The following is a 19,437-nucleotide window of genomic DNA, read 5'->3' as shown; positions in this document are numbered from 1 at the left end:
GGAAAAATCTATCTTTATTCATAACATAAAGGTTTCATATATAAGAGATTACACGGTCATAGATAAATGGAAAGATTACAAATCATAATCTCTTAGTTATGAGTCATCCACAATCTGGTTCATAACATAAATTAACATGTTCTCAGTATACAGATCAGACATTGGAGTCTCAAACCTGAAACATACCTCTCTTTCTTTCCTAGATGATGATGCATGAGGCGGCTCTTCATAATCATCTGTATGCATCAGGTAAACTATAACCAGACATGACTATTTTGTCAGCAAACATCTTGCCAGTCTTGGGCATGACATGCCAGTGCAGTGTCAAGTTGAAATCTTTCCTTCGGAGGTTGTATCCCTAGAAAGATCCACAATCGGATATGCTCTTGACAAAGGGGAACGACGAGTGTTTTAAGAGAAAGTGCTTTCAAAGTACCTGATCAATGAAACGGTACTTATTTGAGATTTGTATCCAGAACTTGGCATGCTCCTTCTCGGGTATTATGGCATCCCATAGAGAAACCTGTTAAAAAAAATGTCAAATGTTCATCGTATATCAACAAGAGGGTCCTTATCTACATTACATGCATTAGGAAGACAACAACGCTAAACCACACATAACTCTGAACTTGTTCTCATCCACAGCGAGAGCAGTAAAGTTATAAAGCGTTTGAAGCAGAGTAAATTTATACCTGGTTTAGGGAATTCTTGGAGGTTTTATACTCTGCTGCTACAAAAGCGAATACCTACAAATATTTTCATTTGTGTTGGTTTCGTTATGTTTATCCGAGACCATACAAAAAGAAGTATTCAGGGTTACAGTATGAGACTGGAAAGATCTCAGATTAGCATTTGGTGTGTTTTCATATGGTACAATACCTGCTTTGTGTTCCAAGTAAAGAGTGACTGCAAGTCCGCTGTTATGTTCAGTGTCAAGCTGACCTGAAACACACGTTATGTGCTGAATATATGCAACAGATAACGAAGACAAAACTAGCGGTGTGTGCATATAAGCTGGAAAATAACCGAGCATTTATTTATTAACTTATATCACATTCCTGGTTTATATTCAACAACTTGGACAATTTGAGTTCAATATGACTTTCAAGAGGGCTAGGCTATTGTAAAATAATCTTATTCTACTACAATGTTCAAATAAACAGACGCATCTGAAACCCAAGGGATATCAAATTCAAGAAACACAATGACTACTAAGCTTCATATGACTATCACTTAAAAGTTTCAAACCAAAAGTACAAAGTCATGACCATATTATGGATCTTACTCAACTCAACCATCAAAGGCCAAACTTTCATCTGATGAAACCATGAGAGCTTACCTCATCATTTCCATGGGGTTGCTTCTGAAACCAATTGATGTTCAATATCTACACACCAAAGCACAATCATTATTAAAAAGGCTCAGACTTTTCCACCACAAAGGATCAAAAAAAAAAACTAAGGATCTAAACAAGTTTCACCCTCTCACGAAATAAAGCATTAGATCCAGGATTACACTAAGGGATACAAAACTAACGCAAACCTGGATCTGAGCAGAGGGAGTTTGGTTACTGAAGGAGAAGGATACAATCGCGCACATAAAGGCCAGTATCGTCACAGCGAATGTGAGCAGAGAATTCGCTCTGTACCCAAAAGAATGCATCCTCTCTTATAATCACTCGTCTGGTGCTTTTTTCGCTCTCCGGATCCACTCGCAGGAAGAAGAAGAAGGACGTTTCTTTTTTTCGCCATTTTTTATATAACTTTACTAATTAAAATTTAAATAATACCCTGATTTATTTCCTTTACCGATTATTTTGATAGAATCTGTATTGTAGACTAAACTTATGTAAAAAAAAAAGACTAAAATTATGTATACAAGGGGTTGGCCCGCCCGAAATTTACAAAAAAAATTGTTTTATGTTAAAATATATTTTTATTTTATAGAACATTTGATCAAAACATTTTATAGAACATTTGAAATATTGTTTTAAATTGAATATGATAAATTTAAAACTTTCTAAGATCGTATTGTAAATTTAATTTTGTTGGTTTGAGTTGAAAGAACCACTATATTTTTTTAAGAGGACATAAAATTTTTAATAAATGAATTAAAAAATGTAATGGTTTTTTTTAAGAGAACACAAAATTTTAAATAAATGAGTTTAAAAAATGTAATGATTTATATTTATTCTTTTGACTTTTATTCTTGGATAACATGGACAAACGTTTTTAGTGGTGTGGACGTCAAATCTATATATATATACGTCAACACCTTTCAACAAATGTACATCTTTGACGATTTACATGTAACAGGTATTTGAGGGACAGTGGCACCGGCAGTGTAGATTTGGATGTACTCATCGAGACTTGGATGCCGTAATTTTGATGCTTTTAATCTTGTTTTGAGGAAATACTTGAAGTGTACACTGTTTAATTGTATGGTTTATGTATTTTTTAAGAAAAAGTTAGTAGACATGTATAGCTGTCAAATGGTCCGTCCATGATCCAAATTGGCATGACCAGTTGGACCATTTCAGTTTTGGACACTAATGGGTGGTCCATATTGGACAATGGTCCAAACAAATGTCCAAGACCAATAGAGACCATGTTCAAATGGGCATGCCCATGAACACCCAATAAAATTTATAATTATTTTTTAATTATTAGTTTAGATCTTATTACTAAAATTTTGAAATTACGTTTTCCCGCTAAAACCAGAAAAATTGTGTTTTCCCGCCAAAACCGAAAATTGCGTTTTCCCGCCAAAATCGAGAAATTACGCTTTCTCACCGAAACCGAGAAATTGTGTTTTCCCGCCAAAACCAAGAAATTGCGTTTTCCCGCCAAACCGAAAATTGCGTTTTTCCGCCAAAACCGAGAAATTACGTTTTCCCACAGAAACCGAGAAATTGTGTTTTCCCTCCAAAACCGAGAAATTGCGTTTTCTCGCCAAAACCGAAAAATTGCGTTTTCCCACCAAAACCGAGAAATTGCGTTTTCCCGCCAAAACCGAGAAATTGCGTTTTCCCGTCAAAATCGAGAAATTGCGTTTTCCGCCAAAATCGAGAAATTGCGTTTTCCCGCCAAAATCGAGAAATTGCGTTTTCCCGCCAAATTAATGAAATACATTTTTCCGTCAAAATTGTGAAATTATGTTTTCTGTCAAAATCGTGAATTTTTTATTTTAGCGATAAAACTATTGTTTTGGATTAAATCGTAAAGTTATGTTTTCTTTTATTAAACTCATAAAAAATGTTTTAAGAAGCCCATGGACACCAATTGTCCTTTTGGTCTTTGCCCAATTGGACCATGTACCAATTGGTCTATTGTCCAGTTGGACCATTTATTAATTGGGCACGTCCATAGCCCGCCCAAAATGAATTGGACTGGACTAGCCCATGGTCAGCCCACCCAGTTGACACCTCTATAGACATGTAACTTTATCATCAATTGCTTACGCAGACTACCAAGTGTTTAGAAGTATGAACTTCATACGTAAGGTAGCATGACTACTTGACTTATCTTAACAAAATGTTGCCTGTATAAAATAAACTTGCATTAATAATTCAAACACTGATCACTACAGTGAGTTGAAAACAAAAGTAGAAAAAGATGCAAAAGCATTAATACTTTTGTTAAGGGTATCCACGTGATAAGTATTCAATGGTTATCAAAGGTATCTACGTGAAATTATGCCAAGCGTGCCTTCTTGGATCCACTGTGGCTCGGATCAAGTTGCTGTTTGGTTGATGGTTCACCTTCGGCAGCTGGATCAGCAGACATGGATGGTGGGGCGCAACATTGGAGTTCTCATCAGCAGCTCCATTCGAAGCTAGTGCATTCACTCCAGGAAGCTGAGCATCAGGAACCTCTTCATCCTCCTGTTTTCAAAATATCAAATACATCGTTTATATAATTTAGGTAGCAGCATAACTAAAATTAGGATTAGGTACCAACATCTTTAACAAAGCCTGGCAGAATTCCGGTCAAAGAAACTCAATTATCTGTGATGCCAAAGAAAACATTATCTATTAGTTTGGTTAATTCATAGCGCTTTCTAAATTAGACGAGAAGCGAACCTGAGGGTCGGCAGCGATAACATATTGCTTTAGCTCTGAAGCGATCAGGGCTTCTTTCTGTGCATATACCACCTTCGATGAAGATGTTGTCTCATATGTGCCTTCACCTGTCAACCTATTAAGAGATAAGTGTTGAATGACAGTCAAAAAATAAATTAAAGCAGATGGAAACATGCTTAATGTGAACCAAGTGGTCTCTATCTAATTAGAATGAGGGTCACTTGCTTGTCAATCTTTTCTTTTCCAACAGCGGTCTCCGTGTCGAAGTAAAGGTGTGTTCCAGATGTGACATTAACAAATCGACCTGCATAACTGAAATTTAATAAATGGAAGCTATGTTTGTTTAAGATTTTAGTTATCGTATGAATGAGACCCTAGCTTACTGACCTCCAACAAGTTTCGGATTTATGCTGGTGGCAAGTACAATTGTTGGTTCCGTCCCGTAGCTCTCGAGTTTGTTATAAAATGCAAGGGCTAAGGCATCAAAGATGCTAATGACCACGGTGATATAACTGCAATATAGAGTTACATTGGAATATATAGTTGTAAAACACGCAAACCACTGGAGTTTGACTGTACAAACAACCTCTCTATGCAAAGAGTAAGCATTACGCGCTGCGACCCGTGTGTATCGTTATTAGTGCTCCTGATTGCAGTTAGCTCACCGATTATGTTCGAAAATTAAAACGTAGCAGGACCTTAATATAGACGGACGTAGGATTCTTAAGCGACAAGATAGATAAAGAAGATTACAAACATACCAGGTAGTTGTCTGTTGGTGTTCGCCAATGCACGTAGCTGGTCTATGAAATCGTAACAGTTCAGTAGGTATTTATTTCACCGAATCGGTTAGCTCTACAAAAGACGTCCCATCATTGAAGCGTATGGAGAGGGGAGTCTCAGACAGACGGAACTTGTTGTTGCTCCTTGTGACGTCGAAACTGCTGAACGTTTAAAATGATCCCACACTGAACGTCAAGGAAAGGGCTGTGACGGTTGGCACTGACGGACCTTTGGATAAGGGTCAACTGTTTGGCAAGAGAAAACAATATAATTAGAAAACAGGATTTCAGAGGCTCATATATATTGTTAATAGGAAAGGACTGTGATTACATTCTATTAACTCTCGCCCTTTCTTCACATTCCTGGCCTCCCTAAACCTCAGAAGACGGACCTCGGTGGCATTTGTACAGTGGCTAGCTTTCAAATCGCCAGGTAAGATAGAGGATTGCGCGATTGTTGAGTTGGTGAGTAGCAGGGATCGTGTTTTCAGATTTCGTATATGGGATGCCGTTCATCGTTGGCTGAAAACACATTTATAGGTGAAGATTCTGGCCGTTACCTAGAAAGATGATAAGCTCGATTAAAATCTAGAGAGTGGAAGGAGTTGTATAATTGATGTAAATGCTCAGATTTAATTGTCAATAACAGACGTTACATCGTTGGAATCGGAGACGACGTCATCTGTAACTTGAAGACGGCAATGCTCTGTAAGCAGAAGACGGAGAGTGTTGAAGCCCTAAATACATGTGGGCCTAAACCATACAAAACATTACATAAGACCCATCAAACGGCCCATAGTATAGTTACGAAAGTTTTCGTGAGCGGAATGATAAGTTAATGACACGTGGCAACATACGTCCACACCAAAAGAAGTACGTGGCTGCTTGAGGTGGGTGAAAACTCCAAATTATTATTATATATATAGATAGATACTACAGTTTTTTTTACCTTTTAAATTGAATGAAATAATCATTCTGTCAATCCCATAAAAACAAACAAAATCCAAAGAAAAGATAGTTTTCTACAAACTTTTGAAAAATAAATGAGATGGATTTATTATGTTTTTCTACATTTCATTCATTTTTTATTCTATCAATTCTATTTTATATTTTAACACTTGCTGCCTAAAAGATGTAGCCAACTAAACCGACAACCAAACGGGATCGCTGGTTAAACTTAAACCAATTGTCTCGGTACATTGAGTTTGAACCGATGATGTTCTTTTACCGTCCTTTCTAACTTCAACTCTAGGCGAAGGAACCAGCGTACTCCTCCACAAACACGACGTGTTTCTAAGAAAAGTTCACCGGTCTGCTCGTACTGATTCACCGGAAGTACTGCATTTGCTTACATGCTATCACCACGACCTCGCCTAATAGAACCATCGTCCCGGCTCCGCCACATAAACGGCGGTGTTTTGATGAATAACCACCGGTCCCATCTGTTGTTTTCATATCTAGTCGATGATGTAATATTTATAAATGATGTAAAGGGGTGGAGATTTTCGTATTAATAGTCAAGAATAAACAAACTCGGTCAATTACAAGAACTAAAGATGTTCGTCTAAACAGTTCGTCTAAACAAGTATCTTTCTATTTTATGGCCTGAGGTCGTCTGGGCCGAGCTCGCCTAGTGGTCGAGGTCGTCCAAGACTTTGTCTGTGATGAAGAGGCGGTGCTCTCCCTTTCTGTACTTTCTATACGTTTCTGACTGTCCTTCGAATGAGTCTGGCGTCTTCTATTTATAGTGATGTACGTTTTGTCTCATCGATTGTTGTTCAACGGGCCAGACCTGATTTTGGGCTTAGCTCTTAATGGGTATGTGATAAGTCCATCTCCAACAATTGTCCCCCCCCCCCACAGTTCACCAAGTGTCGAGTCTTGGTGAATTCTTCTGAAATCTTTTGTCTGAGAAAATCAGGTCAGACTCGGGAATTATCGGAAAATAGGGCCTGACAATTCTTTTTGTGTCTTTTTTTAGTTCTTGTCCCTCACTTGGAAGCAAGGTAAAAAAAAATTTCTTTTGTGTCTTTTTTCTAGGTGTGGTTCCTTCTCTCTCTTTCTTATCTTTTTATTTGTATTTTTTTTTTTTTTTTTTTTGGGTGGTCCTCCTCCATTCCTTATCTCCCTCCCGACATTTTTTATTTTTATTTTTTAAAAAAAGAGAGGTTTTGGTTGTAGGTTTGAGTTGTAAGAAAGAAGAGGCTGAGCTCGTTGAAGGAGGAGCTGAGCTCGTCACCCGTCGTCCTGAGCACATCAATGGTGGTTCCGAATTCGTCTTCTGTCATCCCAAGCTCGTCAATGGCGGCTCCGAGTTCGTCTCGAACTCGTCAATGGCGGCTCCGAGTTGTCTTATGTTGTCCCGAGCTCGTCAAAAAGAAAGAGGGGTTTTGGTTGTGGGTTTGAGGTGTAAGAAAGAAGAGGCTGAGCTCGTTGAAGGAGGAGCTGAGCTTTTTTTTTAAAAAAAGAGGGGTTTTGGTTGTAGGTTTAAGGTGTAAGAAAGAAGAGGCTGAGCTCGTTGAAGGAGGAGCTGTGCTCGTCAATGGCGGCTCCGAGTTCGTCTTATGTCGTCTCGAGCTCGTCAATGGCGGCTCCGAGTTCGTCTTCTGTTGTCCCGAGCTCGTTAAAAGGAAGGAGGGGTTTTGGTTGTGGGTTTGAGGTGTAAGAAAGAAGAGGCTGAGCTCGTTGAAGGAGGAGCTGAGCTCGTCACACGTCGTCCCGAGCTCGTCAATGGGGGTTCCGAGTTCGTCTTCTGTCGTCCCGAGCTCGTCAATGGCGGCTCCAAGTTCGTCTTCTGTCGTCTCGAGCTCGTCAATGGAGGCTCCGAGTTCGTCTTCTGTCGTCTCGAGCTCGTCAGTGGTGGCTCCAAGCTCGTTGTTGAAGATACCGAGATCGTCTCCTGTCGTCCCAAGCTCGTCAATGGCAGCTCCAAGCTCGTTAATGGTGTCTCCAATTTCGTTGTTGGAGAACCCAAACTTGTCTGCTGTTCCGAGCTCATCTGATGCTCTCAGTTTGTTAATGGCGGCTTTGAGTTCGAGCTCGTCCGTTGCTGCTTCGGATTCTTCGTTGGTGAAGGAGTGTGGTCGAGATGCCCTGGTTTCGAGTGTGGGCCGAGCTAGGGAAAGCTCTGAATCTGGGTTGTCATTATCGGTTGTTGATGATCCGAGTTTGGCGATGGCGACAAGTGTGGTGTCTGATGTGGAGGGCATGAGCTTGCCATTGGTGGGGTCGAGCTCGGCTTTTGTTTCAAGCTCGTCAGTTTTTGGTTCCAAGATTGTTTCCTGACGTTCCTAGCTCGTCCCTTGGTTCAAGCTTGTCACTTGCTATCCTGAGCTTGCCGTTGTCGACGGAGCCGTGTCGTGGTGAGGTGGGGTTGAGCTCGTTGTCTTCTGGTTCGAGCTTGTCTCTCATTTAGTTGGTGTTCCTCTTGCTCCTGGTGATAGTGAGTGTGTGGAATACTCAAGGCGACATGGGCTCGGGATTGGACTGAGGTGAGGCGATCGGAGGTTTGGCAGTGCATCCTGTTTATTGACTCAGGTTGAAAATATGCACCGTTTTTTTACTAGGTTAATTGCCTTTCATTGCTTGATCTTGGCTCTGAAACGTCACTGATTAAGTGTCAGCGCGGAGCTGCAGCACTGAGAACGGATCTCGTATTATTATTATTATTATTATTTTTCTTTTTTTTTGCAAATTTCATTAAGTGTGAGCGTAGAGCTGCAGCACTGAGAATGGATCTTGTATATTTTTTTTTGCAAATTTGATTAAGTGTGAGCGCGAAGCTGCAGCACTGAGAATGGATCTCGTATATTTTTTTTTTTGCAATTTTGATTAAATGTGAGCGCGGAGCTGCATCACTGAGAATGGATCTCGTATAATTTTTTTTGCAAATTTGATTAAGCGTGAGCGCGGAGCTGCATCACTGAGAACGGATCTCGTATAATTTTTTTTGCAAATTTGATTAAGTGTGAGTGCGGAGCTGCAGCACTGAGAACGGATCTCGTATTTTTTTTACGTGAGAGATGGTCGTATCCTGATATTTGTTTGAAAAATATAAAAATTTTTTATAGAACTAGCTGAGCCTCGTGAGAGGTTTGCCTACGTACCCCACAGGCCGGGATCAAGCCGACCGTAGTTCACCTTTACAAGAAAAGTAAATGCTTAGATTAAAAGGGCGGATCCTCCTGGAGTCTTATTTCTGGTACATCAGGGGTGTGCCGGTCTTCTTGCTTGCGCCTTCTTCTTAGGTAGATTTTTTATATTTTTTATAGAACTGCAATATGCCTGGGCATCTTCTGATCCTTGACTGTTGCGAGCCTGCTTTCCTGTGGAGCGACTGGATGGTTGGTCGCTGATTTGATAATTGGGTGCTTTTCTGCTCTTTCCATCTATGTACGTTTTGTCATAATGCTGTCTAGGTTTGTAGTATTCGTTAGGCTCTTTATCTTTCGAAGATGATTTTTTGGTGGCTGCGTGTTTTTTGCTGAATGCAGCTTTATCTTCTTCGATTTCGATGAAAGTTATCGCCCGATGGAGTGCATCTTCCAGAGTCTGTGGTGTATACTTCATGAGCTCTTCTCGGAATGGTGATTCGTGCCAAAGACCGTTTCGGAGTGCGTGGACTGCTGCTTCGTCAAGTACGGTGATGCGAGAAACAATGGCTCTGAACTTGTCGATGTACGAGCGTAGTGTTTCGTAGGTTCTTGAGTTTAGAGTCCATAGGTCGGCATTAGTTGCACTCTGTTGGATAAACAACGAGTAGTGTTTGAGGAAGGCCGTCGAAAGTTGATTGTAGTTGTCGATAGAATGGGTTTCAAGGCGGGAGAACCAACCGAGGGCGAGTCCGCTCAAATTTTCCACAAACAATTGACAGAGACTGGCGTCGCGTTCTTCTGGTGAGAAATTGGCTCTCCCTGTTGCGATGCTGAAGGCAGTAAGATACTCTCTTGGATCAGATGTTCCGTTATAAGTCGGGAGTTTGATTTTGTTCTTCTGATGTCGAACTGGGATACTGAGGAGACGAGTTGTAAAAGGTGTATTCTGGGTCTCGCGGAGTACACGATCGATCTCTGGTGCTGCGCTGGTTGCCTTATGGACTTTGGAGTTCATGCTTTGCAGCTGAGCCCTCATTTCTCCAATGTCGTCGTCTCTGTGTTGGGTCTCCCTGTTGGTGATCTGTGGGAAATTTGTGTTTTGAAGATGTTGATCATTTAGATAACTTGGGCTCTGCTGTCTGGAGTCGATGATTGGTGCTGAAGATTCGTTCACATGATTCTGATGTTGTTGTCCGGAACTTGTGATTGGGGCACGTAGATCGTTGGCTTGGATTGATCGCTGCTGTCCTGAACCGGTCAATGGTGTTGGTAAATCGTTAAAAAGAACACGCTGGAGTCATGGAGTGATATCAACTTGTTGTGATCTTGATGTGCCAATCTCGACAGACTGGAGTTCGTTGATGCAGTAGTTGTAAGCAATCTGAGAATGCGCGAAGTCGTCCAAACGAGAGGTCGTTCCTCGAGCGAGCTCGTCGATCCTTCCGAGAAGGTCTGAAAGATCAGGGAGATGTCTGGCTGAGTTGAGTACATCGTTCTTGTGTTAGGTGGTTGTGTTGCAGCTGGGGTTACGACAGGTGTTGTCTTGTTTGTGGGTTGCACGTGGCTGAGTGGAGTACATCGTTCTTGTGTTTGGTTGTGTTTCAGCTGGGGTTACGACATGTGTTGTCCTGTTTGTGGGTTGTACAGGAGTTGTGATCCGAGCGTAAGTCTCTAGATTTATTGGTTGGACTGAGGTCGTCGGTATGAGAGATGTGGTGCCGGCTGGATGACGCGAGGTCGTAACTGCTTCTGGTAGGGCCGAGGTCGCCACCATAGACGCTGTGTTGTTGGCTGGAAGGGCCGAGGTTGTCATCATTGATGGCTGGGTCGAGGTTGTCGCCACTAACGTCGAGGTGTTGGCTGGATGGTCTTAGGTTGCCACCATTGATGGATTGTCCGAGGTCGTCGCTACTAGTGTCGAGGCGTTGGCTAGATGGTCCGAGGTTGCAACCATTGATGGTTCGCCCAAGGTCGTCGCCACTAGCGTCGAGGTGTTGGCTAGATGGTCCGAGGTTGCAACCATTGATGGTTCGCCCGAGGTCGTCGCCACTAGCGTCGAGGTGTTGGCTAGATGGTCTGAGGTTGCCACAATTGATGGTTCGCCCGAGGGCGTCGCCACTAGCGTCGAGGTGTTGGCTAGATGGTCCGAGATTATCATTGCAGCTAGTTGTGCGCTCGTTATTCCAAGATGGTCGGTGGTTGCAGAAATCGGGGTGTGTGGTTGCGTTGTGGGTTCTGTGACTGCCGAGCTGTCATGTTTCTCTTCAAACATGGTCTTAAAAACAGTTGCCATTGTTGAAATATAAGCACTTTGATCACTTATTTCTTCTTGGGGCAAAGTTGGTGTATTACAATCAGAATGATCATCATCATTTGTATTTTCTTCTTCTGAACTGATATCATAAATCTGGTAACTCTCTTCTGCTCATGTAACAATATAGATTAGTACTGATCACATACAGTGTAACTCTTATATAAATAACATAATATGGCCAAATACCTTCGAGAGGATTCTGCAATTCTGGGATTTCTTCTATGTTGGTTTCATATAGACAACCTTGCTTTCCTTTTCTGGACAATGTAGTCGTAGTAGGAAGATCAGTAGTAGCAGAGCATGAGAACGATTGGAATAGATTTTTTGGACGAATATTTCCACAACTTCTTTTGCTTGAAGTGATCGTGTCATTTATAGAGCTAGAACCTTGTAAGGATTGCCAAGTTAAACCTATCATAAACGTGGCCGCAGTTGGTTAGATGAAAATAAATGAAATTACTCTTTAATTAGTTCAAGATGATCTTACCAGATGTATTTAAATCAGGCAAATTTTGCTTAGTGGATGGCCTAGTCCTCTCGTTCAGTTTAACTGGTAAAACATAACAATACACAAACATTTTAGATAATTTATGTTTGGCGAAATGACATATAGGCATAATTACTGGGTAAGGGTTTACGAATAAGACCTCTTGATGATTCTGTGGAGTAGTGAACAGATTCAGGATGGTTAAAAACTTGAGATAGTGAATCACTTGGGGACTGTTGTATAATATGATTTATCAAAAAAAAATCACAAAAATTGATATTTATTTTTAAAATTCAAAATAATACTTCTTCCGTTCCTAAAAGATAGATTTTTTGGTATTTTCACACATATTAAGAAAACACATTAAACTATCATAATAAATGTCATTTTCTGTAATTTTCAATTTTCAATAACTTTTAATCAATAATAATTCAATAAAGTCAATTAGTTTTCTTGAAGTTTAGAATTTTTCATAAAAAATACAAAAAATACATCTTTCTGAAACAAATTTTTTTTCTAAAAAGTCTATCATTAAGGAACGAAGGGAGTATTTAGAGACAAATATTTAAGCAAGATAATATATATTAGAAAGGGAAACTAAAAATAATTCTTTACTATAAACATATTAGTGAAATAATTACAAAAGGCTTTTTAAGAAGTATTACTCTAAATAATTCAATAAACTAAAAGAATTATACTTTTACCATATCGAAAAAATCTTTGTTTTTGCTTAATATTTACTTTGGTTTTAATTTTGTTTTTATTTGTATAATTCGTGTTGTGCTGACATTAATTCTTACGATGGTCACATAGTTAACACTAACTAATTGAAATATTATATCTAATTGATGCTATTAAAAAAATTTATTTACTAATTTCTGTCAGTTAAATTTTAGTTTAGTTTTTTTTTCTAAATAAAAAATATATATGTAATAAAGAGGAAACATTTATAAAACCTTAAAAGGAATTTAATATGCATAGATTTATATCATATATTGTGATTTCCTAAAAAAAGAAAATTTACAAAAATAATTTGATATTAAAAATAAATAATAAAGTTATCTTAAGCAACATTATGTTATATATTTTCAATATAATAAAAAACGTTTTCTTTATAGCTATAATTTTTCTAAGATGATTACAAAACAATTTAAGTAACACAATCGAGTTATTTGGCTAAAATATTTTATAATTACTATTAATGAGATGATTTATTCATTTTTTCATATTAGTTTATTATAAAACATTTACCCACACTTTCCTTACATTTTTCAGACAAAAAATATTAAAAAATATCTATAAATTTTAAATAAAATTTATTTATATAACTATTATTTTTCCAAAACAAATCTTAAAAATGGGTAAATTTCTTTCTCTATGTTCATTTTCGCATTCTTTTTCTTTGCACCCTTTCAGCCGCAAATTTCATTCATTCTTTGTTGTTATAACTCTTGGAAATTTACCAGATTGGTTTGTAAAAAGCTTGATAAGCTGCATCAACATATAGGAACAAGAACCGGAGCTTGTGGTCCAGTGGTGATTAATTTGAAAGTGAAATCCAATACCGTAAAACCACTTGGATTCGAGTCCTTAACTTACATTTAGGAACAAGTTTACTTACATTTTTTTCTCAAAAGAAAGCATGTCATCAGGAGTTTTGGTTTTGCCAGTTAGTATCTGGTTGGGTCAGCTGGGTGTTGCAGGTTATGAAGCTTGTGGTTTGATGTTGCTTCCTTCTTGGCCATGTGTTTAGAATAGTGGTTCAGTGGCGGCAGTAGCGAGTGCTTGCTCGTTTAGAGTGGTGTTTCAGGCGCTGTGTGGCGTTTTTACAAACCTGACTTTGGTGGAACAAGGTTTCGTGGTAAGTATTTGGAACTCCCTTCTATTGCTCGTCTTGCGCTTGATGGTTATAAGCTCGTGGAGTTCATCGGGAGCTAGCTACGCCAGAGGCGACTTGGGAATTCCCGGCATCCAAGGAAACAAGGAGAACCTCACGTTTCTGTGGTTTATCGTCAATGGTCGAGAACGGCAACCGGTTTCCGAAGGATTTCGAAAAATGAGCTATTGGAATGTGCCGGGCTTAGTGGGCGGGCGAAGATAGTTTGATTTCGGATATTTTGTTCAAAGCGGATTTGTAACCGGATCTGCCGATTTATCGGGTTAATTAAATATAATATATAATATTTAAAAAAAAAAAAACAAATTTTCAAATTTGCTTTCGCTTTACTAGTCTAGAAAGCTCTTAGCCATCGAAGCTTCGTAAGAGTCTATCGTGACCACTAACTCAAATTTGGTTTTATTATCTTAACATTGTGAACAAGTTCCCGGCGAAGTTAGTGGTTTTACATTTTGAAAGATTTCGAAAAACGAGCTATCGGAATGTGTCGGGCTTAGTGGGCGGGCGAAGATAATTTGATTTCGGATATTTTGTTCAAAGCGGGTTTGTAACCGGATCTGATTGCCCGATTTATCGGGTTAATTAAATATAATATATAATATTTAAAAAAAAAAAAACAAATTTTCAAATTTGCTTTCGCTTTACTAGTCTAGAAAGCTCTTAGCCATCGAAGCTTCGTAAGAGTCTATCGTGACCACTAACTCAAATTTGGTTTTATTATCTTAACATTTTGAACAAGTTCCCGGCGAAGTTAGTGGTTTTACAGTACTTGTAACTTTAACGACTATAAATGATTCGTCAATTGTCTTTTTTTTTTAACCAGTTACAAAATCTAGTAGAAACACAGGTTCAGCTTCACCAGTATATATTCCGTCGCTCCATCGTTAATCTCGAGATAGAGCAGTTTTATATCATATTTAATGCGCAAGAAGCCAAAAATAATGTTTGCAACATTAATCCATCTGAAGATAATCTGGTATACTATATGCTAAGAAAGAACCTTATAACTTTGAAATAATAAAGGTAATTATTAATTATCTATTCTATGAAAACATAATCTTATTTTTATCTATTGATAAAAGATTTTAATATAAATTTGAAATGATCCAACAAAATATATAACAATATTTAGAACATCTATACTATTAAACCAGAATCTCTCGTAAGATTATTCCTTTGCCTTTTAGAATTATTTACAATAAAATGTCACTGTCTTATTTAAAATATTTTAAATTATTATAACAACTAAATTGTCAACCAATAGAAACCGAAAGTCATAAGATCATGAGTTAATTTTGGGTTCACCAACCAATAGCATTCTGATATTTAATATTCAATATCTTTTTTAAAAGAAAACAATATATTGTCAAGTTATATTATGTTTTTAAAATAAAACAGTAAAAAAACAATATATTGTCAAGTTGACATTCAGCTTAATTTTTTTTTTCTTAATTCATTTAAAAAAAGATCAAAATACAGCTTGAATCACATATGAATATTATCAGCCAATACAAGGGCCCGGAAAATCACAATAACATCTTCCAGTTTCAGAGCCTCCGGCACAGTAACCCGTTGCAGCTGATCCAAATTTAACCATACACATAACTTCACAGTTTCCTATATCCTTGCATGAGCCATAATCCACTTCACATCCCATATTTTCTTCAACTATATATATAAAACAAAATCGTTTTCTTTTAAATTAAGCTAACAAACTATTTTAAGGCTTAGGAGATATAATAGACTAAACACAACGTATTTGATATTCTGCAAATAAATAAATATAAAACTAAGTTTTAATATAGTTACATGAACCTTTGAATATTGCATGAGAAAGTAGAAAGGTAGCATATACCATAACCAACACCACAACGTATTACAAGTCTACAACAATTGGGGTATGTGTCTAGTAATTGAGCTTAGATTACACTGATTTGTTAATAAACCAGTATACTTTTTGAATAAATTTTAAAATAAATGTTTACCTAAAGAAAACATCATCAGATAGATGATGGCAACAACAAGTGAAGAAGTTGATTTAGCCATACTTGTTTCTCTTTTTTTTTCTCTCTCTTAACTTTAGTTATTTGTGTATTTATTATTGATAGGCTTGAAAACTTGGGAGACTGTTGAAATATATTTATAGTATAATGAGGTAACCAAACATTGAAAATTATTACGTATACAAAATATCTTCCTAAACTTAGAAAGATATTATGCTTGTTGATGAAGATTTTTTTAAACTTGCATATAACTCAAATTCAGAAGGATATCTTACACATTAGGGAATATCTTTTAAATACCTTTTTAAAAAATGTTTTAAAAAAGAATTGGAAGAAAAAAGATTTGAAATCTTATCGAGCAAATGATTTTGAAAAAAGTCAAAAATAAGTTTTCAAAGTTTTTTCTAAACAAAAACTTTTAGTTAAATATATATATAATCTGGGTGGTTAGACCAGCCACTTAAACACAAAGCATAATACTAAACCGAGAAAATAAAACAAAGAAACATATGATTGAAAAGATATCCAATATGTTTTCCTTTTTACAATTTTATCCGCAATATAAAAAATCCACCGGTCAAACCATCAAATTTTAGTCAAATTTTAATATAACCATCGACTGTATATATGTGTATCTTACAGTGTATAAAACAAGACACTAGAGCTTGACCCGTTCCATGCACGGGTTTTTGTTTTTACTTTTTATAGATAAATATTTATTTTGTGTAAGTGATAATCTATATTTTTAAAATTTATCGTGCGCGAGTTTTTGTTTTTAATTTTTATAAATAAATGTTTATTTTGTGTAAGTGATAATCTATATTTTTAAAATTTATCCATATAAAAATATTTTTTAATATGACATTTCTAAAAATAATAATTTTCTAATTTGTACTGAGTATTATACATTGTTTTGTAATTCGTTAAATGTATCACCGACATTTTTAGAATATGACCCGTATACCAGCACAAATATATTTTTATTTTTTTATGGATCAAAATTTTATAATAAAATTATTTTATATGCTATTTAAAATCTGGTGTTATATACTTTATACTATTTAACATTTATCACATTGAATATGCACTGGCTTATTATTTATAATAGAGTATATATAAAATAATAAAGACATGATTTTAGCCACAACATTTTTGGCTTTAGTTTTTAGAATATTTTGTTTATTGTGATTTCTTTGAAACCTACGAATAATGAAAGTAAAGATTTTATTCACTTGATGCCAAAATCTTTGTTAGTTATAATTATTTAAGGAAATAATGTAATAATTGAAAAAGATAAGCATTATCTAATTTTCAGTAGCATTGGGTTGTAAATATTTTACAAGTTTGAAGGTAAGTCTAAATATATATTTCTCTTTTAATAGTATAGATTACGTGGTTTGATTTAAGTTTTCAGTAACAAAGTTACAAAACAGTTGTCCGAATCTTCGACCTGCTGAATTATCAACCACAACGCATTACCAACTGTACGCTACTTGATAATTTGACATAAACCTAAATACAAATTGATTTTAAGGTAAATGAACATCATCTTGTGATCATGCGTTTCCACGACTGAAACTTTTGTCATTTGCTAATTTATCTGATGCTTTTTTTTTTTACTTCTTCTTTATTCCTTCCCACAAGGGATACGGTTTTGAATACAAGAAATTGAAACAATTTAATTAAACGACAACCAGAATGGATGGCTAAATAAATATAAGAAACACATGTGAAGCTATGATTTGGCGATCATGAATTCCATGGAGCAGATTTTCACTATGAATCGAAGTGGCGAAACCAGAGAAGAAGGTATGTTTCCAAATGTGATGAAGAATGCTGCAATCTCTGAGGCCTAGAAGAACCTCTTATCCGATCCAATCCAAACAACTTTGCCTTAATAAGAACCTTGACCTCTTTGACCAGAATATGGGATGGTTTACTAGTTGAAGTATGCAGTCTCAGATTTCTTTCCTTCCACAGCACATATAAAATAGCTTGAACAAGGAGGTAGCAAATATCTGATGCTGCTTTTGTTGCTTAATCTTATTGTCAACATCTTTGGAGAACTATCGTTGGCTTACATACCAATAGCTAACGTTGCTCAGGTTTTTTTTTGTTCATTCAAATCTCATCAACAATATATAATTTTTAACAAATTAAATAGACAAAAAACACTACTTGAAACTGAAATCAATAGAATTCTACTTTATCTTTCAAAGTTACATAAGTTATTGAGTTCATAGAAATAACTTGTAACAACGTGGTATCAGAGCGACTAACGATCTGAGTACTATGGCACCAAAGAAAGTAGACACAAAACAGGCACCGAAGATGGATCCTACTGAGACTAACCAAGTCACGATTGCCGATCCAAACAACTCTCGGTTGGTGATGATGGAGCAGATCATGGTTGCTTAAACCATTGATCAACGAGGAAGGGAGGAGGATTCCATAGATTGCCCAAACTACGCTCTCAGAGGAGTACAAAGGAGATCGTGAGCAAACACTGACAAAGAGGCTGGAGATTCCTTTGTTTGATGGAGAAGATGCAGGCAGCTGGATCTTGAGGGTGTACCAATATTTTGAGCTCAGTTATTTCACTGAGGAGGAGAAACTGAGAGCAGTCAGGATGTCTTTCTTAGGGGAGCGCTGCCGTGGTACCGCTAGGAGAGAGACATGAACCCGTTTCGAAACTAGTCACAGATGAAGGACTGTGTTATGGAACAGTTCTCAACATCTCAAGACACCAACGCAGGCGAAAGGTTGATCAAGAGGGGTTCGTACGGGACTACATCAGCGATTTCAAGGCGTTAGTCGACGTTAGAACTGGCTTTTGTGAACGGCCTTAAACCTAAGATTCAGGCTGGGGTAAAAATATTCAAGCCTCAGAACCTCAGACAAAATGATGAGCGAGGCGAAGAGGGTTGAAGATTGGAAGTTTCAAGGAGTACTGACGACGGAGACGGAGAGTAGGGTTCCAGCGTCAAAACCCTCCTACGACCGGTCTTCTTCAGGCTCTAATGGGACAAATCATCGGAGTGGTAGTGGGTTTTCGAACCAAAACACCAAGCCCAGTAAAAATACTGCTAGCAACGGGCAGGTCGTTAAGGCCCGAGGCCCACCAAATAAGGCAACAACGACGCATTACCGCCTCAAACCATGAAGGTTATGTTATCATCACCTCGAACCATGAAGGTACGGGGGCGTATCGAAACAGAGGACGTAGTCGTGCTGATTGTCACGGCCCTGTATGGAGTGTTGGTAGCTGGTGGAGTGTCAGTTAAGGGGAGATGGGTGATTCATAATGTGGAGCTCGAGATGCAGGATTGTACCATTGTTACGAGCTTCCTTTCTGTGGAATTGGGCATAGCAGACGTCATCTTAGATGTCCAATGGCTCGATACATTGGGAGAGATGCATGTGAACTGGAAGCAAGTGATGAAGATCCGATTGGGGGAGAAAAATCTTACTGTGGTAGGAGATAAGAGCCTTCATTCTGAGGAAGTTTCCCTCAAGGCTTTGCAGAAGGGTTGGGCAAAAGATGGAGAAGGCATGATCGTTGAGCTCACAGAGTGTCAGTCAGCGGTAATGGAGTCAGAAATTGAGGTTTCAATGAAGTGGGCAAGGGTGATCGATCGCTAAGGAGAAGTGTTTCAGGAACCGACTGGCCTACCTCCTTCCAGAGGAAGAGAGCACCCTATCACGCTGGAGTATGGGGCTTAACCTGTTAGTGTGAGGCCTTTCAGGTATCCTCAGGTGCAGAAGACTGAGAATGAGAG

At 37.8% G+C, this 19,437-nt stretch overlaps 3 protein-coding genes across 7 annotated transcripts; all 3 read right to left on the bottom strand.

The window, feature by feature from the left end:
* LOC106301320 (signal peptidase complex subunit 3B) lies at positions 1-1,744 on the bottom strand. Its single transcript, XM_013737686.1, has 6 exons — positions 1,543-1,744; positions 1,340-1,387; positions 880-942; positions 693-746; positions 437-523; positions 1-358 (listed from the first exon to the last, which is right to left on the bottom strand). Exons 1-6 carry the CDS (start codon positions 1,660-1,662, stop codon positions 233-235), a joined length of 498 nt encoding a protein of 165 aa, XP_013593140.1. The 5' UTR covers positions 1,663-1,744; the 3' UTR covers positions 1-232.
* A 1,787-nt stretch (positions 1,745-3,531) lies between these two features.
* LOC106304139 lies at positions 3,532-5,601 on the bottom strand. 5 transcript variants are annotated; one of them, XR_001262642.1, is made up of 8 exons: positions 5,515-5,601; positions 5,195-5,423; positions 4,843-5,109; positions 4,668-4,727; positions 4,469-4,593; positions 4,082-4,385; positions 3,960-4,006; positions 3,532-3,883 (listed from the first exon to the last, which is right to left on the bottom strand). XR_001262642.1 is itself a non-coding variant. In XM_013740538.1 (7 exons), exons 2-6 carry the CDS (start codon positions 4,688-4,690, stop codon positions 3,989-3,991), a joined length of 360 nt encoding a protein of 119 aa, XP_013595992.1. In that variant the 5' UTR covers positions 4,691-5,109; positions 5,195-5,537; the 3' UTR covers positions 3,547-3,883; positions 3,960-3,988. The 5 variants fall into 5 exon arrangements, 1 of the variants encoding a protein (XP_013595992.1); XR_001262641.1 differs by having other exon boundaries at positions 5,520-5,576; XR_001262640.1 differs by having other exon boundaries at positions 5,195-5,545.
* A 3,468-nt stretch (positions 5,602-9,069) lies between these two features.
* On the bottom strand, positions 9,070-9,993 carry LOC106303195. Its single transcript, XM_013739528.1, has one exon. The coding sequence runs from the start codon at positions 9,991-9,993 to the stop codon at positions 9,070-9,072; it is 924 nt and encodes a 307-aa protein (XP_013594982.1).
* Between the last annotated feature and the right edge of the window lie 9,444 nt (positions 9,994-19,437).

Source organism: Brassica oleracea, chromosome C7 (assembly GCF_000695525.1).
Source record: "Brassica oleracea var. oleracea cultivar TO1000 chromosome C7, BOL, whole genome shotgun sequence".
In the NCBI taxonomy this organism is placed as follows: domain Eukaryota; kingdom Viridiplantae; phylum Streptophyta; class Magnoliopsida; order Brassicales; family Brassicaceae; genus Brassica; species Brassica oleracea.
This window is presented reverse-complemented; position numbering and strand designations above follow the sequence as displayed.